At 48.1% G+C, this 24,531-nt stretch overlaps 1 protein-coding gene across 2 annotated transcripts in view; it reads right to left on the bottom strand.

Annotated features, from left to right (window-relative positions):
• Nucleotides 1-2,571: 2,571 nt before the first annotated feature.
• The window catches only part of LOC120956926 (DNA N6-methyl adenine demethylase), a 43,850-nt gene continuing 21,890 nt past the window's right edge, over nt 2,572-24,531 (bottom strand). For both annotated transcript variants that reach the window (XM_049608468.1, XM_040378747.2), the window contains exons 2-5: nt 21,085-23,470; nt 4,371-4,559; nt 4,030-4,278; nt 2,572-3,939 (exon numbers count right to left, since the gene is read on the bottom strand). In XM_049608468.1, the coding sequence (XP_049464425.1) occupies nt 3,559-3,939; nt 4,030-4,278; nt 4,371-4,559; nt 21,085-22,341 (2,076 nt within the window). In that variant the 5' untranslated portion in view covers nt 22,342-23,470 and the 3' untranslated portion in view covers nt 2,572-3,558. The remainder of the gene's footprint in view (nt 3,940-4,029; nt 4,279-4,370; nt 4,560-21,084; nt 23,471-24,531) is intronic.

The following is a 24,531-nucleotide window of genomic DNA, read 5'->3' as shown; positions in this document are numbered from 1 at the left end:
ATCGAAGTTGAAGAGGACGTGTTTACACTTGAAATGGTAATTAAATTACAAATTTACTTGAAATATCCTGGTCACGTCACCAATTATGTTTGAAGGGTTAATTAAAACCTTTAAAGTTTGCTTCCCAGTTTGTCTAATTAATTGTCTTTTAAAAAATATTAATAATTTAAAACTTTACTCCTACAGATATCACATTTCATGCACCGTTGTCTCCTTCAAATTTTCGCCGAAAATCTTAACTACAAAATTCTTCTCCTCCTCCTTAAGCATTTAATTTCCCGCGCCAGCAACATCTTCAACCCGCTCGCACACGTCTGTGGGTGACGTCCTCCTCCCCTCAAATCTTACTTGCAAATGATAAACGACGGCTATGCATCACCAGTTGATCGATCGGTGAAGGCGTCACTTTGTCGTTAATCTTTCTCCCACTCCCCTCCCGTTCCGGTGTACTGGTGGTACCGTTTTAGCGCAAACACAAAGATGATTGTTTCTCTCGTCCGGAAACAGCGTCCGGGGATCCAAAAAACGCTTCCAGCTCGATGAATTTGTGGATCGATTTTTGAAGGGCAGAGCACACCCTTCGAGGTGGCCGCAGTGTCATCGACCTCGGCTCGCTTTTAGTGGCGCTTTCCTTCCATTCCGTTTGCGTACTTCACGTTTTCGTTCCGTTGCGTATTGCGTGCGGTTTACGGCCGGCTGTGCGCTTGCATGACCTACTTTAAGCGTCGATGCACATTGCTTCAAAAAGTGTGCGGCACTGATCAGATGGTTTAAGCTGCTTCTTTTCGCGTCAAAGTCATGGTTAAAAAACCCCAAAAATGTGAGCTGATAGATCTGGTGAAAAGCACACTAAAACACTAAAACGCCATCGTAAGCTTCTGTTTACTTTTCGTAATTAACCTCAGACAGTGTATTGCCCACCGTAAAATAACAACGGAACTGCTAAAAACTATACCACAAAAAGCACTCGAACGCAACGCAGAAGCAAAAACCAACCCAGAGACACAGTGCTGCTGCACAAAAAGCCCGCGACAGATATACCCACAGACCCACTAACCACTAATCATCATCCACCTTGAGAGAGCCGCCGCTTCCGAAGGGAATTAGCTTCGTCTGATGTCTTCGTCTTCGTGTGAGCACCTTCAATTGCATCGTTTCTTTTCCTTTTTTGCTTCTTTGTTGTTGTCGTCGTCTTTTTTTCTTTCTCTATTTCCCTCTTGTTTCCTCCTTCCCGCGCGCGCACACACACACGCGTTCAAGTGGGGTTTGTGTAGTAATTTCACTTTTCTTTCAATTTCTGGTTTCCATCAACCGTCACACCGCCGCACGTTTGCCCTCAGGTGGAAAGTGTTTCCGATCCCGCATCGGTGTTTACTTCGCGGCGCGTGGCGAGGTGAGGCACATTTTTGCTGCCTGAAGGTGGGCCGGCAGGGCGCTGCCTCTTAAACGAAAGTCAAGACTGCTCGTTGTACGCAGGCAAACATGTGAAACAGTGTGTCGGGTGTGACACGTTTGATGAACTGATCTCGGTACGCCTCCGAGAGGTCGCTGTGTTAAGAGCTGGCAGGTTATGTCGACGATGTGGGTTTTTTATTTCATCAATTTCCCCTTCATCACTGATGTTGTGAGGTATGTAACAAGAGGGTGAAAAATGTGGTTCAAGACTGCGGAGGTCAAAGATGCTGGCGAAAAGTGAGGTCAGTAAGATCTTCTGCAATCAATTACTAGTGTGAAGAGGACTAACGATTGTTATTGTTTAAAGCTGAAGTGCAGTACATTGTGTTGATAACTTTGTTGTATTTAGTGCATGTTGTGCAAGCATAAAACTATTTCCAACAATAAATAATACACATACAAAATCAACTTAAGGAGTTATGAAATAATTTTTTCCGGAATAATGGAACAATTTCGAAGATTTTCAGAAAGAAAGATAGAGCTTGAAATAGATATTCAATTATTTTTTCGGTGTCAATCTGAAAGATTCTCTTGCAAATTCAACTATTCAAACAAACATCTTACATCTCAAACACGCATTTCAGATTATAGAATGATACCATATTTCATGAGACCTCAAACACTCGAATAGCAATCAACGGATTTTAAATGTTATGTTTATAATTGTAAGAAAATGCAATTTGAAGCTAGTGATCCATCACATTTAGAGAAACACTTCAATAAACAATTGAAACGGTCAATTTTTTAAATACGGTTCAAATTTGTTTGAAAATGTTTACTGTTTTTCATTTTTCTTGAACCAGTTCTTCCTAATGATTACAGCGCCAAGCGATCAACGTGTAGAAACATTGAACTAAGCTCCCATGTGCGATGCTAGCGCCACCTGTTAGTGAGTTTGAAGACCTTATTTGAATTTAACGGAAAAATTATCAAATCAAACAAAACCACAGAAATCCGAGGTTTTTCGAAAATAGCATTTTTACAGTAATCAGTACAGTTACAGTAATGGGAAGTAATCTAGGCTTCCTTTAAATTACTTCCCATTTTATTCAAAGTTACGATCCAATGACTTGTTTATTGTGATATATTTCAAATAAAAAACCAACATCAGTGTCGTCCCATTTTTTGACATAACAATTGTAAGCGTTTAATAATGATAATAAAATATTATTCATATTCATATATAAAAAATACACCTAATACGTACGTATGTATAAGCCTACGCAATGGAAAGCATACATAAAACAACACTCTAACATAGAAATCATTATCGTATATAGTTCCGATTGATCGTTCCGAAGTCGTACCTCCACACTGTACACGTTTGTATATAAATTCCCTTCCCTCATCTATTTCCCATGCATAATAAAGCAAATACAACATCGAACGTGTTAAGAACTAACACGTAAACGTAAGCTCTAGCGACAATCTCTTACGCAAGATAACACATACACCTTTTTAGATACGTTCAACACACCGAACATAGACAAACATTTAACATTTTTGTACACCCTGCACGCTACAAGACGCCTAAACCTGATAGCCTGATAAAGAGCTGGCTAGTGTACATAAGAAAGGCATAGCTGCTCTTGGAAAGCCGCCGATAAATATCTATCACTAAAGCTTGTACAACTTCTCCACGGACACAATCAATGCACACACTCACACAGATATAGGGACAGCAATAAGGACGATAGAAGAGAGCGCAAGGATCAAAGGACCCACTCAAGCAAACACAACCATCGATCTCTTGTAAGCTGTTCCCGCTGATCATCATCACCATCATTGCGCTTAGTCATGATACGCGTGGAGAGTGGATTTTGCCCTCATCGGCAAGATCGCTCTCTAGGAACTCTAGGCCTCAAATAAAATCGAACTCTTCCTGACTCAACCTGCCCTCTTTCTTCGTGTCGTCCAAACATCGTCGTCCCATCTAAAACCCTGTCAGAGTGCTCCTGCCATTTGTGTGCCTTACATTCCCCCCTTCTTCGCTATAATTAATTTGTACATCGTCCTATTTCGAAATAAAAATGAGGAGTATGCATCAGTGTAAGCCTCACTTTTCTGCCTCTCTGTCCGCCAGCCGTAACCCACGCCACGTGCTTAGACGTGCTGATCGATACCGGTGTTGGGCGCGTCCTCCAGCTTACGCCACACAACGTTACACATCTCGCGTACCAGTGCCTTCTCGCCGTCGTCCAGCTGATCCGGTGGAGTGTTGCCGATTCGTTCCCGCTCTAGCTGCTCGCGTACTTCCAAAACCTGCAACGCTCGTACGACCGCTTCCGGACGGCCGGAGATGGGATCGGGATGGGAGGAGGTCGTTGTCACCTGCCCTGTGCCGTTCGTTGTGGCACCGGCGGTGGTCGTTGCACTATTGTTCAGTACTACCGCTCGTTCCTCCTCTAGCTGCCGTATCCTCGACTCAAGTGCCCGGACGTACTGAAGCGTTTGATCGCTTAGGGTCGATCGCATGTTTAGATCCTATATTGGAGTTGAGAGGAGGAAGACCCGAAAAAGAAACCATATAAGATTTCAGCTCTTCCATAAAGCGTATTCCACACAAGAACTTACCATTCCATTACGTCCAAACTGCGCAATGTTGTGCAGGTTCTCGTCGGCGTTCGTGCTAGAACTGCTGCCATCACCGTCGTCTCGAAGCGGGACGGCCGAATTGCCCGAATTACCACAGCTAGAGCAGACCGTAGCCGTGCGACCCCCTGTGTTGTTTCGTTCCTCGTCCAGATACAGGCACAGCTCCTTCAGCTCCAAATTGTCACGGATCAGCTCCTGCTGCTTGTCATCCAGCTGTCTCAGTTTCGTCTACAATTCCAAAACACAAAACATGATACACACATCAGCATATTGAGGATGTCATTTCGAGGCCTTTGAGGACCTCATCTCATCCAACCTACCTGATAAGCGGAGACCTCCTGCCGCATAACGCTCGCCGTGTACCTGCCGAACCGCTGCCATTCCCGGGCCAGCTTGCGTCCCTTCTGCCGGTCGTCGTCCAGGAAGCAGCACAGATCTCGCAGCTCCTGATTGTCATCGCTTAGCCGCTGATTAGCCTCTTTCAGTGCCCGTAGCTCGGCCAGCAGATTCTGTTTGGGCGTTGTCAAATGCAAAGGAAAGAAAAATGGAAACGAACGCATGAATAAACAATAAAACTCGTTAAACGCTTTAGTTGAGAGTTTGCCCAGCTTCTTGTGGAATTCGCTCCAGACATAAAGAAGCTCCCCGGACTCGGTTGATTTAACCTACTTCAGAAGGAGACATTAAGCAAACAATCAAACACACACACAGACACGGTGGGCTACATTTAGCAGCAGGCCCCATCCGGCTTCCATTTAACGAACTCTTCCCAATCTCACCGTGCGTCACGTTTGCGTGATGATACGCAAACCCCAAAACGTGGGGCGCAAACATGTGCGCGAAATGGGAACCCTCACTTCAGCTCTCAACCACCACCACCACCGGAAAGAATGTGAATCGTGTGTCGTGAAAAGTCACGTACGGTGAGACTAATTTACATTTCATTCTATTACACTTCCCCGGTGTGCGACCGGCCCTCCGGGCGCTTGAAGCCGCGGCAAATCAAACGCCTTTTTCGGGTGATAATGATGGAATCTTACCGAGTCTTGGGAGGTTTTTACGTCTTCGCTTTCGCTACGACCGCCACTTGCAGGCGAGTTTGGAAAGTACCGAGACACTACCGAGTGTAGACACCAGACCACGATCAACGCTGGACTCTTGGCGGTGTGTCTAAGTGGTCCTCCCGCGATCGTGTGGCGCATCTTGAAGGCGCATCATGATCCATCATTCCTGGGGAACTACACACACAGATGGGGGATGGAAAATCGTGTGCTTTCAAATTAGGAAAATCTCTTCTACCGTAACACATGGCGCTGGATGCTGTGGAGAATTATATCTCCCCATCTTCCATGATCTTCCCCACAATCCCGTCGACCACTAGCGAAGATGTTCCGGCGAGAGGAAAAACCTCTTCAAAATCGCCCACCACAACCACTTACACCACACACACACACATAAGATGCTTTCTTCCGACTTGCCTCCAGGCGGGAGAGGTCCGAATTCCCGCACATGCAGATTGCTGAGCATGGTCCGCCCGATCATTTTCTGGCTGTTGACCTTTTCTCTAGCTGCCGCCGCCACTTGCTGGGAGTGGGAGGAGGGATCATGCCCACAGGTAAGCCGGGTGCAATATGGTGCGGGTGAAATGATGAGCCACGAACCCGGTCTGACGGTGAAATTGGACGGCAGGAAGAATGTGGGATTGAGAGAAAGCAGAAGCATTCCTGTATTTTTTTTTTTTTTTGATTCCGTTGGGGAGCTTTATACGTTGAGAGTTATATTGTTTTATTATTGTATTTTTGAATGGGTCTATGAGGGTGCAAGGAAGGTTGAGCTCTAATTAAGCCTAGGGTTATTCATTGTTTTCGTAAGATTAGATGCATTTTTAATGTATCAAGCCCTGAATTTAATGACGCAATATTCTAAATATGCAACAATCTTCCTTCCAATAGGTCTTAACCTCGAAACACACAAGCTTTCCCCCCAAACAAACAGACGAAAATATGTCTTTTTAAATATCTTTATGATAATTACCCTTCTTCTACTACGTGATAAATGACTGGACTGCAGCCTTGCAGCCTTGACTGATATTATCGCTGCCATTGGCGTAACGCAAAGGTAAAATTTAATTTCCTAATTAGAAACACAACACCCAACAACTAATGAGCTAATGAACGTGCTACCCCTCGAGGAAAATAATCATCCAAAACGGTCACTAACAAATCGCTTACACGCTTACAGCACAACAGCATCGGAGGAGTTGAAGTAAGCTTAAAATAAATAATGCAAACATGTGTACATGGCAAGCAACTCAACCATATAAAATCCGGCCAAATCTACCGAACCGAAGCTCCTTCTGCCGAAGTGCCAGTGCCGGTTTCGTATTAAATGGCCCTGAAAAATGAGCTATCAAACGAGAAGCTTACGAGGTGAGGAGTTGCAAGCCTCGTAACATCCTCTCCGTTTTGGAGATGCATCTCCAATGAAGATTTTTAGTTAAATTCTAATAAGCATTCACGGTTATAATTCCTTCAAACTGTCATCCTTGAATGACAAAAATAAATCTTATCATCAGGTCAAAAGAAGGTCATCTTAACCACACTCCACTCTTCCATCTAACGAGATGTAATTATTACCACAAAATCAAACACGAGTAACTACAGTTCTCACATTGCTTTGCAGTCGGCCACGCTGCAATGCAGGCTGGGAACAAACATGTGATCCAATTCTTCAGATGTTTCTGTTCCCAGCTCACCGCAAAACCCACAAACCCCGCCAAACCAGCGAGAGGAATCGATCCCAAACCACTAACACCGAATGGTGTGTGCGCGCCAGGAATGGCAAGAATGAGGGGTATTAATTTTAGCACAGCCCAAGCTTTATGCCTCATTTGGCGGCGTTTCATTCAACATTCACCTGCGCAAAAACACACACACTGCGAATGGTGCGCGGATCAGGTTTTGCTGTTCTCTTCCTTCTCCAGTGCTCACACGAATGGAGTAATTTCCACGCCGCCTCTCTCTCTCGGCTGCTCCTACATCTACTTGGGAAATCGTACGATTGGGCTTATAGTTAGTCGGTGCGAATTACAATCGAAGCAAAAGTGCAGCGCAATAATCTTCACTTGTGCTCTGGTGCTTTGCGTTCGGAATTTCGCTTTAATTATCCTCTACCCTTCAGCGGTACGCGCAAAGCAAGCCCCAAACAAGGGGAGATGCAACGGGATACCTTACCGAGAAAAGGCGCACGAGGAAACCAGGGGAAATGCGATCGATCGCGAGGTGCGATTTATGAAACGGTAAATAAAATGTTGCTTCCTTTCGGGAAACGGAGTGGCGGGAAGCAAACACAACAAGCCACAACCAAATGCAAACATAGAACGATCTAAAGGGGGTAGCATGGGAGCATTTGGAGGGCCTTCAAATGAGAGTTCGATACCGTTTCACCATCCCCGGGAACGGGGCAGGAAGTAGCAAATTTATCTCACCATTTTTTCTTTCGATTTCTTATTTTGTTTTTGAATCTAGAATTGTGTCTGTGAGTGGAACTGGGATCTGTTCTCGGAGCAGAGGTTTGTGCTTGGGAAGATTCATTTTGCTTCTTTTTAATGCCATTTTTCTACGACAAATTGGTATCTATAAACCCAAGACCCAAGACTAAGGACAGAGCTGTAGATGGAAAGAACATTTTCTCTCTGTGGTATTCAGATTTCTTTGGTTATGCTCGGCCCTTGCTTTGTTGCAATCTGTTGTGCTTCATCTGTTTCTGCAAACGACGCTCTGTGAATGATTAAATTAAATTGCTTTTCTCTGTTCCGGAAATGTCCAACGATGATGTCCCTTTGCACACTTTAGCCTTCTTGGAGTTGCCTTTTGTTAGACATTGACATAGGTATTGCTATGAATAGAGAACGCTTTTGAGGATTAAATGAAACTTATTATTGAATCCTCAATAAAGCGATCATTCCTACATAGCAGCTCCAATAACATTAACTATCGTATACATTCTTCAAACATATTTGTTCCTCATAATTAACATAAAACGGAGGTAAAGTAAACCAACAGTTTCACATTTATTTCCATCTCTATGTCAAGCATCCAACCACCAAGATAGGAAATAAACTCCAAACGAAACCAGGCTGCACCTCTTTTTGATTCCCCACTGCTCTGCAGGAATCCAATTTTCTCGCCTCTCACATTTCCAACCACAACAACACCCAGGAAAGGCCACAGCAAAAACACTACTCACCAGAAAGCTTTGAACTATCGCCCGGGTGGAGCAATACAACAAAAAAAACACCGAAACGGTAGGTCGCAGCGTAACCGTCAGCACCACAGACACAGAGATGCAAACGTGCCACGGTAAAAGAACGCTGACCGATCAATTGAAATTAATTTCATTGGCCCCGGGATCCGGTGCCGTATTTGCTCAAACCCCTGTGTACACCGCCGGTGTTCCACCGATCTACTTTTCCACCTTGATCGTTTTCCCTCCGATCGCTGCAAAATGCCAGAAATAATACCCGCACAACCGGCCCGATGTCACGATGTAGTAGTGCGTTGGCTAATACTCAATCTGGAGGGGGAAAAGACGCCCTTTCCCCTTTTCCCCGGGGCACCCTAATGATCGAGAGTTCACACTTTGCCGCTAGAAATGGTACAAACTCCACCCATAATTATCCAACCCAGTGCTAGGGGGGCGCCGCGATGGAGCTAGTGGTAGGTTGCATTTATGAGCGATTTATTGAGCGATTGTAAATTATAATTCGTTAATTGCTGGCACCTTCGGGCACGAGTCGCCGATACCCCTCTCCCCTTTGGGGATTGGATTTGAGAAGGGAAACAGGGGAAGCGATTTTGCCGTGGGAGTTCCTGTCAAGCGTAAAACCCACCCGGTAACGTTCACCCATAGACCCGCGACGTGCCGTACACAATTTGCCCGACCAGCGACCGAAACCGACCCCACCGGACCTAAGAGGGAAATAATAGAAGAATAAAAAAACCGGCCCACCAAAAGGTGAAAAGTGTTTTCGATTTACTGCCCGCTAATGTTCCACTTATGCAAGTAAACATAAAACGGGACCCTTTCGGGAAGGGAAATCGCTCGCCCGCCCGTCCCGTCTGCTAACTGTCCGTTGGCGAAGGGTTCTTCTTTCACAGCTTCAAAGGGAAACCTTCAAACCATTCTCTTTGTGCCGCATTTTTCAGTCGTTGTTTTTGTTATGCCTGCCTCTTCTTCTACTTCTTGTCTATTCGATTACCATCTCCCTGTATGCGGTTCTCCTTTCCTGGCCCTCGCAGCAGTTTTCTTTCATTTCTTTCTTACAAATGTGTTTCCTGCTTCAATCAATCACTCTCCAGTGTCATCGTTTTTCCCGTCTTTTTCTTGTGCCCTTCAATAGCAACCACTTTTTTTTCTATTTATTCTAACTTTATTTTCTCCGTTTAACCACCGTGAGGTTCCCTTCTCCCCCGTTCGTTCCACATGGAAAGCGTTTGTCTCTTGCAAATGATGTTTGAAAGGAGGACAAAACAACACAGCCGCGAGTGCGGAGCACGGAGTAAACACAAGTGATATTAGAGGGGAGCAAGAGGGGAAAAAGAAAACACCAACCCCCCCTAGAGAGTCGTGTGGAATTTCGAATTGGGTACCGCCGCAGCCGTGCACGTGACACGTGACAGGAAGAGGAGCAGAGGCAAATACAAACAAACGCGTAACCTATTTCTCCGTAACTCCCTCAACGGTCAACGGTTTTGTTTGGGTCTTCAGTGCGAGCGAAGGGCTTTGGACATCCTTTTCCCCTATTTACAACCGAAACCGTTCCCGTAACATCTGTTCAAAGTGCTGGTAGCAAATGACTCTTCACACTCTTCGGTGCCGCGTGCGGGTGCTTTAATTCAAACCATATGTGAGGGAGCTCTAAGCTCTCTCCTCCACACCTTGTATCAATTATCATGCTCTCTGGAGATCCCGGTAAAAGGAGATCTCGAGAAAAACGTTCAACAGAAAATTGACATGTTTATCGATCACCTCAGATCTGGGATGAGCTGATCAAGAACACCTCAAACTGAAGATCAAAGAGCAGAAGAGTCCAAGGCACGCGCGCTCATCTTCCTCACATTTAAGCCGAAGTAACTTCTGAAGATGACTGGTGTTGGCCCGGTTGAATTTGATTATAATCTCTCCATTTCATCTCCAGTTTCATCTAGCACCCGGGACAGGATTCTTGAGCGTTACCCGAAACGGTACAGATGGATCGGATTCCGAAACGATCCCATAGGAGCGTTACGTAAAAGTGTTGGAATTGGGTCATTCGCTGTACCATTCTATTTATGGCTATTTATTTATCCTATCCCGTATTCGTAGCCCTATCAACTGTGTAATGTACGCTGCTTACATGCTACCGGGGGTTTATGATCATCTTGGGTGTTGAATGTTCACAAACATGTGCTGAGTTTGTTTATAAAACATCGTTTTGTGTTGCCCAGAGCGTCATATTTCAACATTCTGACTCGACTGACGACACATCTCGAGCGTTGTGACCCTTTAAAAGGGCTGTAACAATCAACAAACATCAGAAATGACTCCAAAGCCATCTCAACATCTCAATCAACCTTCCATGGTGTAGAATTTTATTCGCGTCAGTTCCATTAATGACTCTCTCCACTCCACTACTCTAATGATGAATTGTCTTTAACGAACGATATCCTCCCCGCACAAATCTCTTTCGGGGTAAATAATCACTTCCAATCTTATAAACATATCATCCACATACACACACACCGCATAACAACAATCACAACAAAAACCCTTTTAATACCAACATCCTGCGGTGTCGGTAATCCCTCGAACCGCGCAAAGAGGGAGACTCCCACTCCGCATCTGCCGTAGCGAATTCCAATACACATACACACCCAGAGCGCCGCATCTTGCTCACCGGCACACCGGGGCCTGACCCACTTCACAGCACACAGTGGTTAGAGCTACTGGACCGGTGCGTAACCACTGATTAGCCCCTTTCCCCCCATCGCACAACACCCCATCATAAACACCTCCCGAAGAGCGGGCGGGATGTCCTCCATCCGAAGAAGATGAAGAGATTAAAAGTCGTCCAGCGCCTGAAACCCGAAGCCATGTTCATCCCTGCGTCATCAGCCGTGACCGATTCTTGATGGACCGGGAGGAGGGGGGGGGAGAGGTCTTTTTTCTGCGGCCCCCTTTTTCTCAGGCGAATCAATCAGCCGGTCGGGTAGGTTGCGGTCTCATAAATCCAATCGAAGTCTCCCCGGTAGCCACCCGGTGCGTCGTCCGGAAGTGCTCACGACCCCGCTCGCGCGAGACCCCGTTTTGCTTACGCATGCACACCACGCGATGGATGATGACGATGATGATGATGATGATGGCGCAGTGGCAGAATGGTGGTGTCAGTTAATTAAGTGTACGACCGTGTACACCCGGCCGAAGCCGAGGAAGTTAGTCTTCTAATAACGAATGCGTCCGGTTGAAGGCCGCCGGCACTTGGCAGCGTCCGGCTTCACATCTAGGGAGATGCCTGCACCAACAGAGGAATGCCGTGCCATCCCTTGTTCGCTCTCTTTCCATTTCTCTCTCTCCCACCAGCCGGACAACACAACCCGACGGACCCGTTTACACATGTTTTGCAGCCCTGCACATGGGCTTCTTCTTCGACCAATCTGCTGCGCAGGCTTGGTTGGGAGGCAAGCGCATATTCTTCGCCCTCTCCGCCGTGGGACACTGGGTGTCCGCAATGGGTCGTGGGAACTGAAATTTGAAGACGTCCACAGCGCGACATCACAGCATCACACACACGCCCTGGAACTCTCTCCCCGAATGCCCCGAGATGCTCTACAAAGTTACACACAAGCGCGCGTGTGTGTGAAACGAGCGATGAGTAGCAGCAGTCGTTTTGGCTTCGAAAAACTCATGTAGGTCATTTTTTAACCAGTGATCCCAGCTTCCAGCTTATCCGGCCCGATTTGTCAGCGACTCCCAAGCGCTCCAAGCAAGCACGCTCACTCACACCATCCATTAATCATCTTTTCTTCGCCACCTCAATGGTGCAGGACAATTTGTTATACTTACCCAAATCGTCTACACCCCGCACAAGTCCGAGGGCTGAAGGATTAAACCTTATTCAGCACCGAATCGGATCCGTTTGCTTACCTCAACAGGCCCGGCAGGATATAGTGATGATAAAACGCTTCAAAGTCTTTGTGAGCATTGGGCATTGGAGTTCGTCTTTTCTTTTCGAAACACTTTGTATCTCTGCGCGCGTTTCACAGTGAAGTCGTCACTTGCTTTAATGAGACCGACCTGTCATTAGGGTGAGCGTGCGGGCGAGCTTTTCAACGCCTTCCAACATCCACACCGACATCCTCCACTGACTTGCCGAATGCACCAACTCCCTCGCGCGCATCGTTTTTCTGTCCAATTGAATAATGACACTAATGGTGCGCTGGTGGTGATGATGAGTTTGATGATGGTAATCATCGCCCAAACGACGCCCAAAACTGGAACCGTTTAACCGGCATCATCGCTGTTTCCCTTCTTTTCCTTTGTTCACGCAATTGCAATCTCGCAATGCTACTACCCACCCAGTGGTGAAGTGGTTGCAATTTTGTACCGTTTTACCACATTTTTCGCTGGCTAGTTAAATGTTTCCCAATCTTCCAATGAATCCCCACGAAGTACCCAACAGCCTCGAGACGAAGGAAACGCATCCAATTAGCTGTTCGATTCCGGTATCGGAAATAAGCCATCGTGGTGGTGCGTGGTCATCATTGCTTCCGCACGTTTCTCAAGCAGCTTCCCTTTCCCTACGGTCATCAATTTCCATCGTATGACGTGCGAGTGCGTTGGACCACAATGTCCATACACACCACCGCCCGAGCCTTAAAATTCCATTATGACAACCGGTGGGTCCGCGAAACCCCTCGCAGACCATGAATGAAACACATTGTTGAGCCCGGTGAGCCTGTGTTTGATTGGAGTTGGCAGTGAAAAACACCCCGTACCAAGGGGGTAAATATTTGCCATAATCTCAATGCTCGCTTCAGGTGAAGCAGCTGTCCGACCGCTTGCGCAGTGAAGTGCGCGAGAAGCGCAAAAAGATCGATCGAGGAGGAGACTGACCCTGACGCAGGGGCGACTATGTTGCGCACACGATCGATCATCTGTCAGCCGAAAGAGCCGAAGAGAGAAAGAACGATACAGTGGAACAAAGTGGAATGCGAACAAGCCGGGACCCGAAAGAACGCTTCACCTGTCCCGGTGTCGAAAGTCGGCGCGAAACGCCAGTACCCGGGGGCCAAGAGAAAGATACCCCGCGGTGTCGGTGAAGTTGGTCACCGATATTTCGAGCGTCTTTCATGCGCAAGAAGGCACCCTAAAGGGAACCTGTTGCAAATGGAGTACTGGGCTGACCTCTTCCTGACCTGGGCCGCGTTCGTTCGTTCTTCTGCTTTCAACCCGTAAAAAGTTTATTGAACTAACTTCATCAGGCGAACCTGTTAGGCAGTGCCGTCTTGGGCAGTGTAAGTCCGTCGACTGTATCGACTTTGTTTTTACGAGCCCGTCTTCTCACTTTCTTTGCGTAACAACTGTAACGGATTTGGTGCACTGCGCACTGTTTGTTCAACAGCACTCGTTTTTATTCGTTTTTAACAACAGTTTGTGCGATAATTTACAACACAAACGCTTCTTTGTCGGCTCCCGCACTCTCTTCGCGCGTAACCGAAAGTGTAATAAATACGTTACCAATAAAAAGAGACGCTCTGTTTCTTCCTGTTCGTCCATTTGTACCGGCGAATCCAGTCCGACAAGACATCCACCGATGACATCCATAAAGCGATCCGCGCAACTCAATCCTGGCACGTCGCCGCCGGTGGCGATATTTGTGGTCGTAAAGTATCGCTCTGTCTCTCTTTCAATGGTGCCTTGCACACCAAAACTTCACCACCTTCCGTTGCACAACCACAAGCGATGCGGATTGAAGTGAACATGTGTAATTATAGGTGTAATTTTATGGCTGAAGCGTTTGCTGCAGTAGTGTGGCCCTTAGTGCAACTCCACCCAGCCCCACACAGAAGAGGTAATTTATTCTCAGACATAGACGTATGGGGCCCTGTCTAGCGCAAAATACTTTCCATTTCTTCTTCACAGAAGAGGGATCTTTAGCATATTCTACGCCGACTCTGTTTGATAGAGAGATAAAGCAGGCAAATAGGCTGATAAAAACCGATTCTTATGCTCTTCCAACCATGTCTGCGCTTCCCATGGGATGTGATGACGTGATTTGAATACATTTGTAATAATTGCCGCCATGGTCTCACTTTCCTTGGGCGGCCATTATCTCACCGGAACTGGGCGAAACTTTTTTCCCATTGTGCGCCATTTCCCCCGTCGGATGGGTATGGTAGTGTGTTATAATTTAAAAACTAGAAGAAGAAAAAGAAACCCACTTCCACACCCACCGATCTCGATTCTAGATTGCAAAAATCACCCCCTTTGCTGCAGCATTGCAAAGGCCACACCTCTTCAGCATACCGGCAACCAGTCGACCTCGATCGGTTGCGCTGCAGACGGGAGCTTTACACTTTCACCGATGTGCATTTGGGCTTTGCACAAACTGCGAGAGTAGAACGCCTCCAACGGCTAACGTCCAACGTTCCGTTCGTTCTTCCCACATAATGCGGTGGGCTGCACCGGACACCCAAACACTCCGAGAGCTCCGGTTTGCGGTCCACTGCCCGCTGCCCCGTCACGGTTCACGGCAGTTTTGGGCGGTGGGAATCGCGGGATGAATGAATTATGTTTTGTTTACGCCGCAGCTTCGGTGTATGATTCGTTGCACACACAAAAAGGCTTCCCCCCTCCCCGTTTGAGTGGAGCATGAGCACGAGAGGAAACGGAAACAAAGTGGGTGAAATGTCACGCATGTGACTTTTTCATACGATCGTAAATTGATCCTCCGCAAAATTGAGCAAAAAAGAAATACAGACACGCAGACACATTCGCAGAAAACGTGTGCCCTTTTGCTGTTTTTTTTTTTTGTGTTATGTACATATTCATAACATTTACAACACACGGTATCCGCCCTGTATCTAAAACAGTCCAACGCGTCATACCACATGGTGATGCCAGTCCAACCCATCTAAACGCCCAACCCGTTCTCTACGTACCCGCGCACTAGTAGTTTGCGTTGGCGCAGCGGTTAGGAGGCAAAAGGGTTCGTTAGACTTTACGACATGACTCACTCCTGCACTCCAGACCTCGTCGTCGTCGTCGTCGTCCGTCGGGCCTCCCTAATCAAGCAATTGCTCAAACGTCGGCACGATCCTCCTGCAAACTCCGCACTCCAGCCGGGTGGAAGTGATTATTGTCATCCAATAAACCGACACGAGACAGGGGCCAGGCACCATCAAGCATCAACATAGATCAACACCACGATGAATTCGGCAATGCTAGAATCGTCCGTGGGCGATCGGTCGTTACACTTACGCTTGATTAACGATCCAATCGTGCGGGCCAGGTTAGAGCGACAAAATCCGGAGCGGGAGGCTCAGAAAACTCCCCCAAAAAAGGGGTGTGTGTGCGCTAGACGCACACAGATCCAATTCCGTTGTTTCTTCAATCTCCGCTCGAGATTATCAAACGAAACCATTTCGTTCGCTCGCTCCGTAGGGCCTAGAATTTGTGTGGGTGTATAATTCGATTTCCTGCTCGGTAAATTGATTGGAGAGCGGTACAGAAGTGTCGCTTAACGAAACAACGGTGCTGACACTATCGGGAGATCGGGGCGGGAACGGAACATGAGACATCTCGACGAAGGGAATTTATGACACCGAATTATGGGAAGCTAAATTAGCTTTCATCAGCAACACATTCACATTCGTTATTGATTTTTTTTTTCTATCTCTACAGCCTAGATATGACTCAAAAAAGGCCATTTTATCTTCTTTACAAACACTCAACACCTTTATTTGCATACAAATAGGCTAAAATATTCCCTAAACATTCTTGACAAATAATGTTCTCTTCACACACCCAAAACGCAAAGCAAATTTAAGTGTCTCATTGCATGACTTGCTTTCAAAATATCCCGTCCAAGCCCGACTTTTTTTTTTGCGAAACACCAACTGCTAAATGCGTACACCGCCCTGCGTGTTACACCCAATTTTCATTCAAATTCAACAACAAAAACTACACGCTAATTTATGCCTGCCAGGTAAATCTCATCTCTCCCCCCCGGCAGCTGCTGTGCTACAGGGCGTGCTTTATAGGCGTGGGATTGGCTTCCGTCCCGTTCCCAGACTGTAATCAGTGCGGGTACGGCGCAAAACGTACACGACGTTCAAGCACTACAATGGTATCACAATTCTTAGCCACCGCCATCCAACCAACCAACCAACCGACGATCGTTTACGTTCCCCTCGCAGTAATGTTTAAATGACGAAATTGCAGAAAACAGCAAGCAGCAGCATGCGTAAACAATGTTTTATTTGCGTATGGCGTGATTCGGGCAGCTCACACACCGAGAGCACGCAGAGAGCACGACCCGCTCGGTTGCGAAAGAAAGCGATAAAAAAACACAGACACTGCGCGTTCGCCAGCCAGTTGCCAATGTTTGTTAATGCAATTAAAGATGTTGTTGTTATGACGTTGCGTACCTTTATTTTTATGTTCTCTGGCCACAGCACAGCTCCAACCGCTGTGCGCACTGTTTGGTATGTAGCATTTTGTTTGCATGTGTTGTTAGTTTTTAGGCTCCGGTTGTTTCGGGAACTGAGCGACACACAGCCACCACACCACAAACCATTGCCCAGTAGGTAAGGTGTGAGTTGATTGGGCAGTGGAAACTGGACTGACTAGTGAGCAGGGTAATTTTGCTGCCAGATGAACTGTGCGGCAACATTCCACCGCATTTGGAAGGAAACGCACAACAATCCCCCAAAAAATCTGGCCAATTTCGGTCCCCGAAAAGGAAGCGACACAATTCTCCACACCGAACAGGGCCATGTGAGCGTGTCGCGAGGGGAACCTACCACTCACCGGAGGTGAAGACGGAAAACCCCTTCAAACCCCAAACTCGCTTGCGGTGCGTCATAATTTTGGTCATTATATTATGCTCGGTCAAACCACCCATCCCCATCCCCGGTTTGAACGTCCGTTTGAAACCCATGGACAAAAATTAAGATAATGCCCAGATTTATCGAGGCTAGAGCCCCTCCGCCATCATCCTCCGTTTCCGACCCGCACAGTCACACAACATCATGAGTGGTAGAGCCGATCTTTTTTTTGAAAGTCACAAAACACGCAAACACGGTTCAAACAAACGGCGGCCACCAAACGGGGTAAAATCCAAAATTCCCATCCACCTTGGCGACCCTGGGCGCCCAACACCGACACACACAGAAACACACGCACGATCATTAGACTAACCGGATTGCAGTGGTGCGGTGGAATGTTTCGTTTTTCCGCAATTGCTAATAAACGGGTGCGAAGCGAACCGAATGGGCATGCGTGGAAAAACTGACACAAGTGTCTGAGAACTGGAGAGGTTGGATGAGAGAGGAAGGGTGAGAAGAAAGAGGCAAACAAAAACAACGACAAAACTACTTAATTTGCGCTGCCCTGATGGTTTGCACTGCCTGGGAATGGGGCAGCAAAACGGCACAGAGACCTCTGACTCTCTCTCAGCGCATGCAATTCGATCTGGACGTATGGTGCCGAAAGGATGAAGAGCCTGAGCTGACCGTGACGTTAGCTTAAGCCGGTGAAGGGTACTACACACCAGCCCCAAAGCAGAGCGAACGAGAGGTGAGAAAACGTCCAAAGGGGAAGCCATACAGCCACTCGGCTTGCGACTTGCAATTAGATGTGACGGGGCAAACGGAACGGAGAGATGCCACCGAAACGAGTAATTGAAATTTCATTAAAGGCTTCCCAAACTGACCGACCGGTTAACACTCTCAGCCCGCACAGCGCAACAGCTGCAGGCTGCAGCAATCTCTGACGGCAGCCGCCGTCGCAGCGCACGCAAAAACGAACGACTTCAACGCAAGCGACGAACCCTTACTTTGGCAGTGGAGCGGATTTGAACAGAGAGTAGTTTTTGGGTTTTCTGTTTGAACGAACACTTGCAGTCGGAACCATACCATCCGGTACGGCTCTTTTATGATGTACCATCGCTTCAGAACGCATTAAAAATTGAAGTGCCTGCGCCCAGCTGGTTCCGGTGCGCTTTGGAACCCAGCACACGCGACCATACGGCGAAGGGGGAATGAGTATTCTTTCTGTGCAAGGTGTTTTTACGAGCCATTGCTACCGGGGGCAAAAGTACCGGAAATAATATGTTTTCCTTCGTTTATGCGCACATGTGAATGTTGTGTCTGTGTGTGTGTGCTATTCTTTTATTAATCTCCTCCCTTCTCCAACGTCGCTTTCAATATTAGCAACAACGGGAAGCGATAAATTGCACCAGATTAGACCGGGCTCGAACCCGGTACTCTCACTTTTGTTTCGCTTCTACACGTCGAACCCCAAACAGTGTCCCTCGTTTCCGTTTTTTTTTTTTTGTGAATGGCATGAAATGGCATTTCCCGCTCCAAAAAACGAAACGCTCCACCCTCCGTGGCTTTATTTATTGCCCTTTTATAAACTATTGTACAGAGAGTTCTTTCTTTACTTTTGGGAATGTTTTATTGCTGTTTTTTTGTTTTGTTTCATTTGTTGCTTCTCCGCTTCCAAAGATTTTATTATTTGCCACTGTCTCCGTTCTCCTTCTTTGTCTGAATGGTGTGTGCCATCAGTGATTTAAAGATAAATGGACTTTATTTAGCATTATGACGCTTAATTTGCGTGTCTTAAATGGCGACCGTGTGAATTGGCACGGCCGTATCGTAAATGGTTTTATTAAGAGTGACAATGCCGGACGGGGTAGGGAAATTATCTAACCTATTAAGACGATCAGAGACACATGATAAATCGTCTCAAATGAAGACACTTTGAGGCTATTTTCTTTGGTTGTTATTAATCTGACTTTTAAGCTTAAACTTTTACTACCTTTTCTCATCTAATTTAGTAAATTCCAACTATATTCTTCTCTTTCTCTAAACTTCCAACCAACACAGCTATCACGGATTTCATACGCCATAGCACACACACACAAGCACAGCATCATAATGCCGAATGAAATTAACCTAACGGAGCATTATTACTGGCCGCGATCGGGCCTGGCCACCAAGTGCGCAGGAATATATGTATATATCTGCATTGCCCCCCCCAAAGCCCCCGAATCCGCAAGCCAAAAAGCAATCAGCAAGCAAACACGAAACAACAAGAAATGATCGCTTCTTCTCTCCCTTCTCTCCCAGTTCATTGCACACACACACACACACACACATATCATCGCAACGCAAATGCACAGCGAGCTCGTGTGCATGCGGCTACAAAGTTGAAGCATTTACAAAGGGTAATTTTTTCCCGACTTAATGAAATAATCGTGCAAAGAAGCTTTTTACGGCCGGCGAGAAAGAGGCGAGAAAGCGATGACCTTTGTTTGCAAAAAGGGTTTTCGGGGTTCGCTGGATGTCGATTCCAAATAGCCTAAATGTCGCCCTCGCGTGTGTTTTGTTTGGAAAAATTTTCGTATTGGAAAAGGTTGTTGTAAGTAAAGCCCTGCGCAAAGCCTGCAAAGCATGGGAAAGTGAAGAACAATGAAGCAACGTACACGACACGTTCGGTATGTAATTTTAATTTGATTTTAATTTTCACTCAAAATTCACCATGTAATGCAGCTCTTTTCTCGCCGCCGTCCGTTTTTGGTTATGAAATTTCTCTCACAACCGGGCTTTTGCCCTTTTCAAAGGCTCGCCGTATTTTTCGACACCTTTCTAGATGGAGCTGCACATTGGATGGAGCAAAACATCACACCCCGGTTCAGGCAAAACACCTATTTGTACGGACCTAGAGTTGCGGCCGTTTCGATTGTGCCCGTCTAGTCGGTCTAATCGCAATCGCCTTTCGTAAAGCAAAACTCATTCATCATAATCAAAGGGCTTGTACGGGGTGACTACATTGTTTGAGGTTGTGTGTGTCTAGATCTGGGCGAAAGTCAACGGCGTAATGGAAGCACTCCCCCTTCGTCACGGTGGAGGAGACACTTTAGACGTGCCCTTTCCCCTAATGGAGAACAAAACGACAATGCTACAACAAGTCCACCAGCGTGACAATCGTACGGAAACGAACCATATCGAATTGACAAATTGCGCCCACCGCACTGTCAACGGAGACTTTTCGCAAAGCGCGTGACTCACAACAACAACACAGAGATGACAAAACCGGGGCGAACCAGCCTCTAAACGGTTTTAGAGATCGTGTCGGAAGATAACTTTCCTTTTTTTCCTTTCTTCCCTTTTAGTGTTTGTGTCGCAAACAAGACATCGCATGGTGGATCTTTAAAACGAGTTGGCGACCCCTCCCGTACATCTGACTCCTTGGCAAGACACATCCAAAAGCAGGGAAATCGCATCAACACACACAAACGGGGACATTTTTCGGGTGAAATTTTATCACTGATAAACAACACACACGGCCAGGGGAACAACTTTCGAACCAGTTACCAGAGACGGGACACGCACGGGTCCATTACGGGTCTATCGCGCCTTTAGGCGCCCCACTCAATGTCTCCCCCTTCCACGAGCGGCACCACATCCAGAAATCAGTCCCACATCACACGTCGATGGCGAACGGGGCGGGAAAAGGTCAAAAACTTTCTCCTTCGTTTGGGATCGAACGGGAGGGGTGGACACTCCTCCCCGCTCTCTTAAAGGTAAAAGCGGGAACTGGGCTGTGCCCACCCGGCATTGCGAAAACAGGTTTCCCGCTGGGTGTAAACACACGCGCGTGCCTCTCACTGGCAATCCCATTCCTCGATGTTCGATCCGTTCGAAAGTCCCGCAACCTGTCGGATGCACCAAACACTCCCGAATAGGGATTGGGATGCCAACTCACCTGAAAGTGCCGGTTCTGCTCCAGCGCCGAGATGCGTCCTCCGCCACCACCTCCACCCCCACTGGATGAGGTCGGTGTGGAGGAGGTTTCGGACTCCGCTTTCCGGACAAACTTCAACATTTCCTGGTTCTGCTGTTGCTGCTGCTGCTGCTGTGCTGATTGGTGCTGCTGGAGTGTCTGAACCGGATGCTGGGACTGCTGTTGCTGCTGCTGATGGACACCGGTCGCAGTGGGCAGGTGGGAAGGTTGGGATGGTTTGTGCAGACCCGACCCGTTCGTGGTCGGTCCGTTCGTACTCGCCGGTTGACTACTTTGATGCACTATTGCCGTCGTTTGATGGATGTGACCGGCGGAGGGACCGTTCGATGCCGGCGCCGGTTGTGGGGCTTTCGCGTGCGCCAGATGAGCCTGCAACGATCGGGTCGAGCTGGTCGTCTGATCTTCCGAGGAAGACTCCGAGCTGAGCCTTGCGTGCGGTGCTGGAGGAAGATGATGTAGCGTTTGGATTTGCTGCTGCTGTTGCTGCTGTTGCTGCTGATGGACAGTGATCGCAGCCTGCTGCGATTGAACCGGCTGACTCGCCGGAGCCGCTGGACCACCGTTCACCAGTGGAGGTAGATTCGAGAAGCGGATATGCTGACGGGGCGCAAGCAAGCGGGAAGGATTCGACGGCTTCTTCAGATGCTCGCCGAAGTATCCCTTGCCGTTGGTGCCGTTGTACGCGAGTCCTCCGTTTTGGGCTCCTTCCGGTCGTTGGTAGGCTGCTTTCAGGTGACCGCCGTTCGTGTACCCGTTCTTGAGGATGCCTCCCGGTGGGTGCGGTGGTGGTTGATAGCGGGGCGGTATGTGGCTACCCGGTGCCTGGCCCGTCCCACCACCACCACCGGCCGACGTTTGCTGGGGGATACCGCTCGGGGACTTCACCAGCCCACCACCATTGAGGGCGGACGTGAAGATGCCACCGCCAGGATGGTGCCCGACACCGTTCGACAGTGAGGTCGTCACCACCGTCCCTGTTACTTGCTGATGTTGCTGTTGCTGCTGTTGCTGTTGCTGTTGGAGGTGCTGTTGGGCTTGTTTGAGTTTGTGCTTGTGCAATTGCTGCTGAAGATGCTGCTGCTGGAGCTGGTGATGGTGCTGTTGCTGCTGTTGTAGCTGCTGCTGCTGCTGTTGCTGTTGGGTGTGCGGTTGTGATTGCTTGCCTGTTAGACCTATGATATTTCCAGATAGCTTCAGGTTGCTAGTATTCGTTGTCATGACTACGGGGAGAGGAAGCTGGTGGGTTTAGCGAAGTAGAAAAGGCGTTGCTGCTACTGCTGCTGCTGCTGCTGGGTGTGTCTGGAGGCGACGGTAAGGTCTCCTCGGGCTTTTTTTACGATTCTTTGCTCCGGTTCTTCTGAAAACACATACACTTACACACTCATTCACTATCCCTCTCTATCTATCGCTTCTTTACGCTCCCAGGAAATCGTCCAGACTTCCTGCGCTGACTAATATTCTCGCGACCAACCATAAACGGAACCACTTCAAGCTATGCAGCGATAACGGCTCCACTACCCACTTCAGGAATGCTTGCTTGTAACTTGCACTCGCCTTGCACGAAAAACACTCCACAAAACGACAACAATTCTTCTCCAAAACGACACTATCAACGCGTCTCGCCTTTTTTTCTACGTTTTCCACCCCACAGGTTTCGTTTTCTATCACAAAATGTAGCCACTTCTTGCCGCCTAGATATCACACCGCACTGGAGCTACCGGGAACGAAGACACGATCACTGCACACGGGACCTTTGCCTGCGACACCATCGGACACCACGCGCAGCACCGATGACCAGCATCACCAGCCTTCCCGGCCGCACCAAACATTGTCATCGACCGCTCGCGTTCCTAAAACACCGACTTCGACGCCGAGCGCAAAAGGGAACCCGAAAAAGCTCAAGCTTCCTTATCATCCACTTACACAAAAACACACACACACACACACAGACTGGCCAACTAGCCTATCGCTCGCTGCTAGTTACCTGTCGCAGGTCTAGACAGAAAACATTCACCTGATAACGTCGCAAACGAGCTTTTCCGTGTTTTATCTATCGCTCACCACACCGAGGCACTGAGGCGAGTCCGATGAAGTCCGTCCGGACCGTCCACGCGATGGCACGGGAGGTCCTGCCCTGGGGCTGGAGGCTATTGCTGCTGACACACACACAAACGGTTCACAACGGTGGTCCGTCTGCGACGATCGTGTGTCGATCACTGGCAGACGCTGCCGGCCAGGGGTTTCGATTTTCGACCACCGATGGCGATCCTCGAGTTTCGCGAACAGGGCTCAACACACACACACTTTGGCAAAAGTTCCGCGTGTGAAGGGAAACCGTCGATGGAGCCTGAAAAAATGAAAGGAAAAGAAGAGAGACGTGAGTCGTGAAGTGAGTTCCTCCTTGCTAGCCGGCGCACCGCCCTGGGGTTGGGTGTTTTTTTTTTTAGCGTATCCGATCCACCTGCAGCCACCGGTGGAATGCGCTGGTGAAAGATGTAAAGCAGCGGACATGATCAAGTTTCAATTCATACGGACGGCGCTGTGTGTAAATCCGCGCCCTGTGTTCTCGGCAGATAAGCACACAGACAAGCACACAGACGCGGCTTCAGTATCAAAATGGAAGAATAAAAATGCGCGCGCGCGCACGCTCCCAAAACTCGCTCCAGGGGGGAAAAACAAGTTCGTTACGATTTAAACTGAATCGAAAGTACCCCTCCGTCCCGTCCCGCACAGTTGAGCCTCCCTGGGAGCACTCCCCTCCGTCCCGAGGAAGCCCGGGATCGCTCCAAACGAAAGCCCGCCATTCAAAGGTTGGCCCGTTGAGCGTTCGCGTCTCTCTATCTCTCAAGTCCAAGACCGTCGTTGGCGTTGGTTCAAAATTTTAACGAACAAAAACCAAACCCACCGCCACACACTCACAAGCCACTAACCGGTGTGTGCGAGGCGGCGGCGACGGCAGCGTCTCGAGCGTTCGTGGCATGCGGCAACATAACCGGCAAACGAAAACCGCGACTATGCTGCGCGTGTGGGGAACGGGGAAGATCTCAAGAACGCCATCCCTCGTCTTCCGTCCTGCTGGGGGCCACACCACACCGTTCAAGGAACCGGTCTTGGCAGCCACGATCAGACCTCTCCAGGCAATATGCGAACGACAGAGAGAGAGATAGAGCAAGAAGAGCACATGCCTCCTCTTCAATGCTACTTTCACGGCAGCATCACCATGACGACAAGCTCTCACAAACACCGAGACGCGCGTGTACTTTAAAAAGCTACAAACGTGGCGACTCCCTCCCGGTTCTCGCCCTTCTTTAGGGATTCTCCAACCAGTCCATCCCCCCAAACGTGGGCCCAAGTTTGTTGTGGTTTCGCGAAAATGCCGTGTTTTGTGTATGGCAGTTCCTGCCAACA

This window comes from Anopheles coluzzii, chromosome 3 (genome assembly GCF_943734685.1).
Source record: "Anopheles coluzzii chromosome 3, AcolN3, whole genome shotgun sequence".
NCBI classification, from domain to species: Eukaryota; Metazoa; Arthropoda; class Insecta; order Diptera; family Culicidae; genus Anopheles; species Anopheles coluzzii.
Note: the sequence above shows the minus strand (reverse complement) of the source record. Positions and strands in the feature narration are given on the sequence as shown.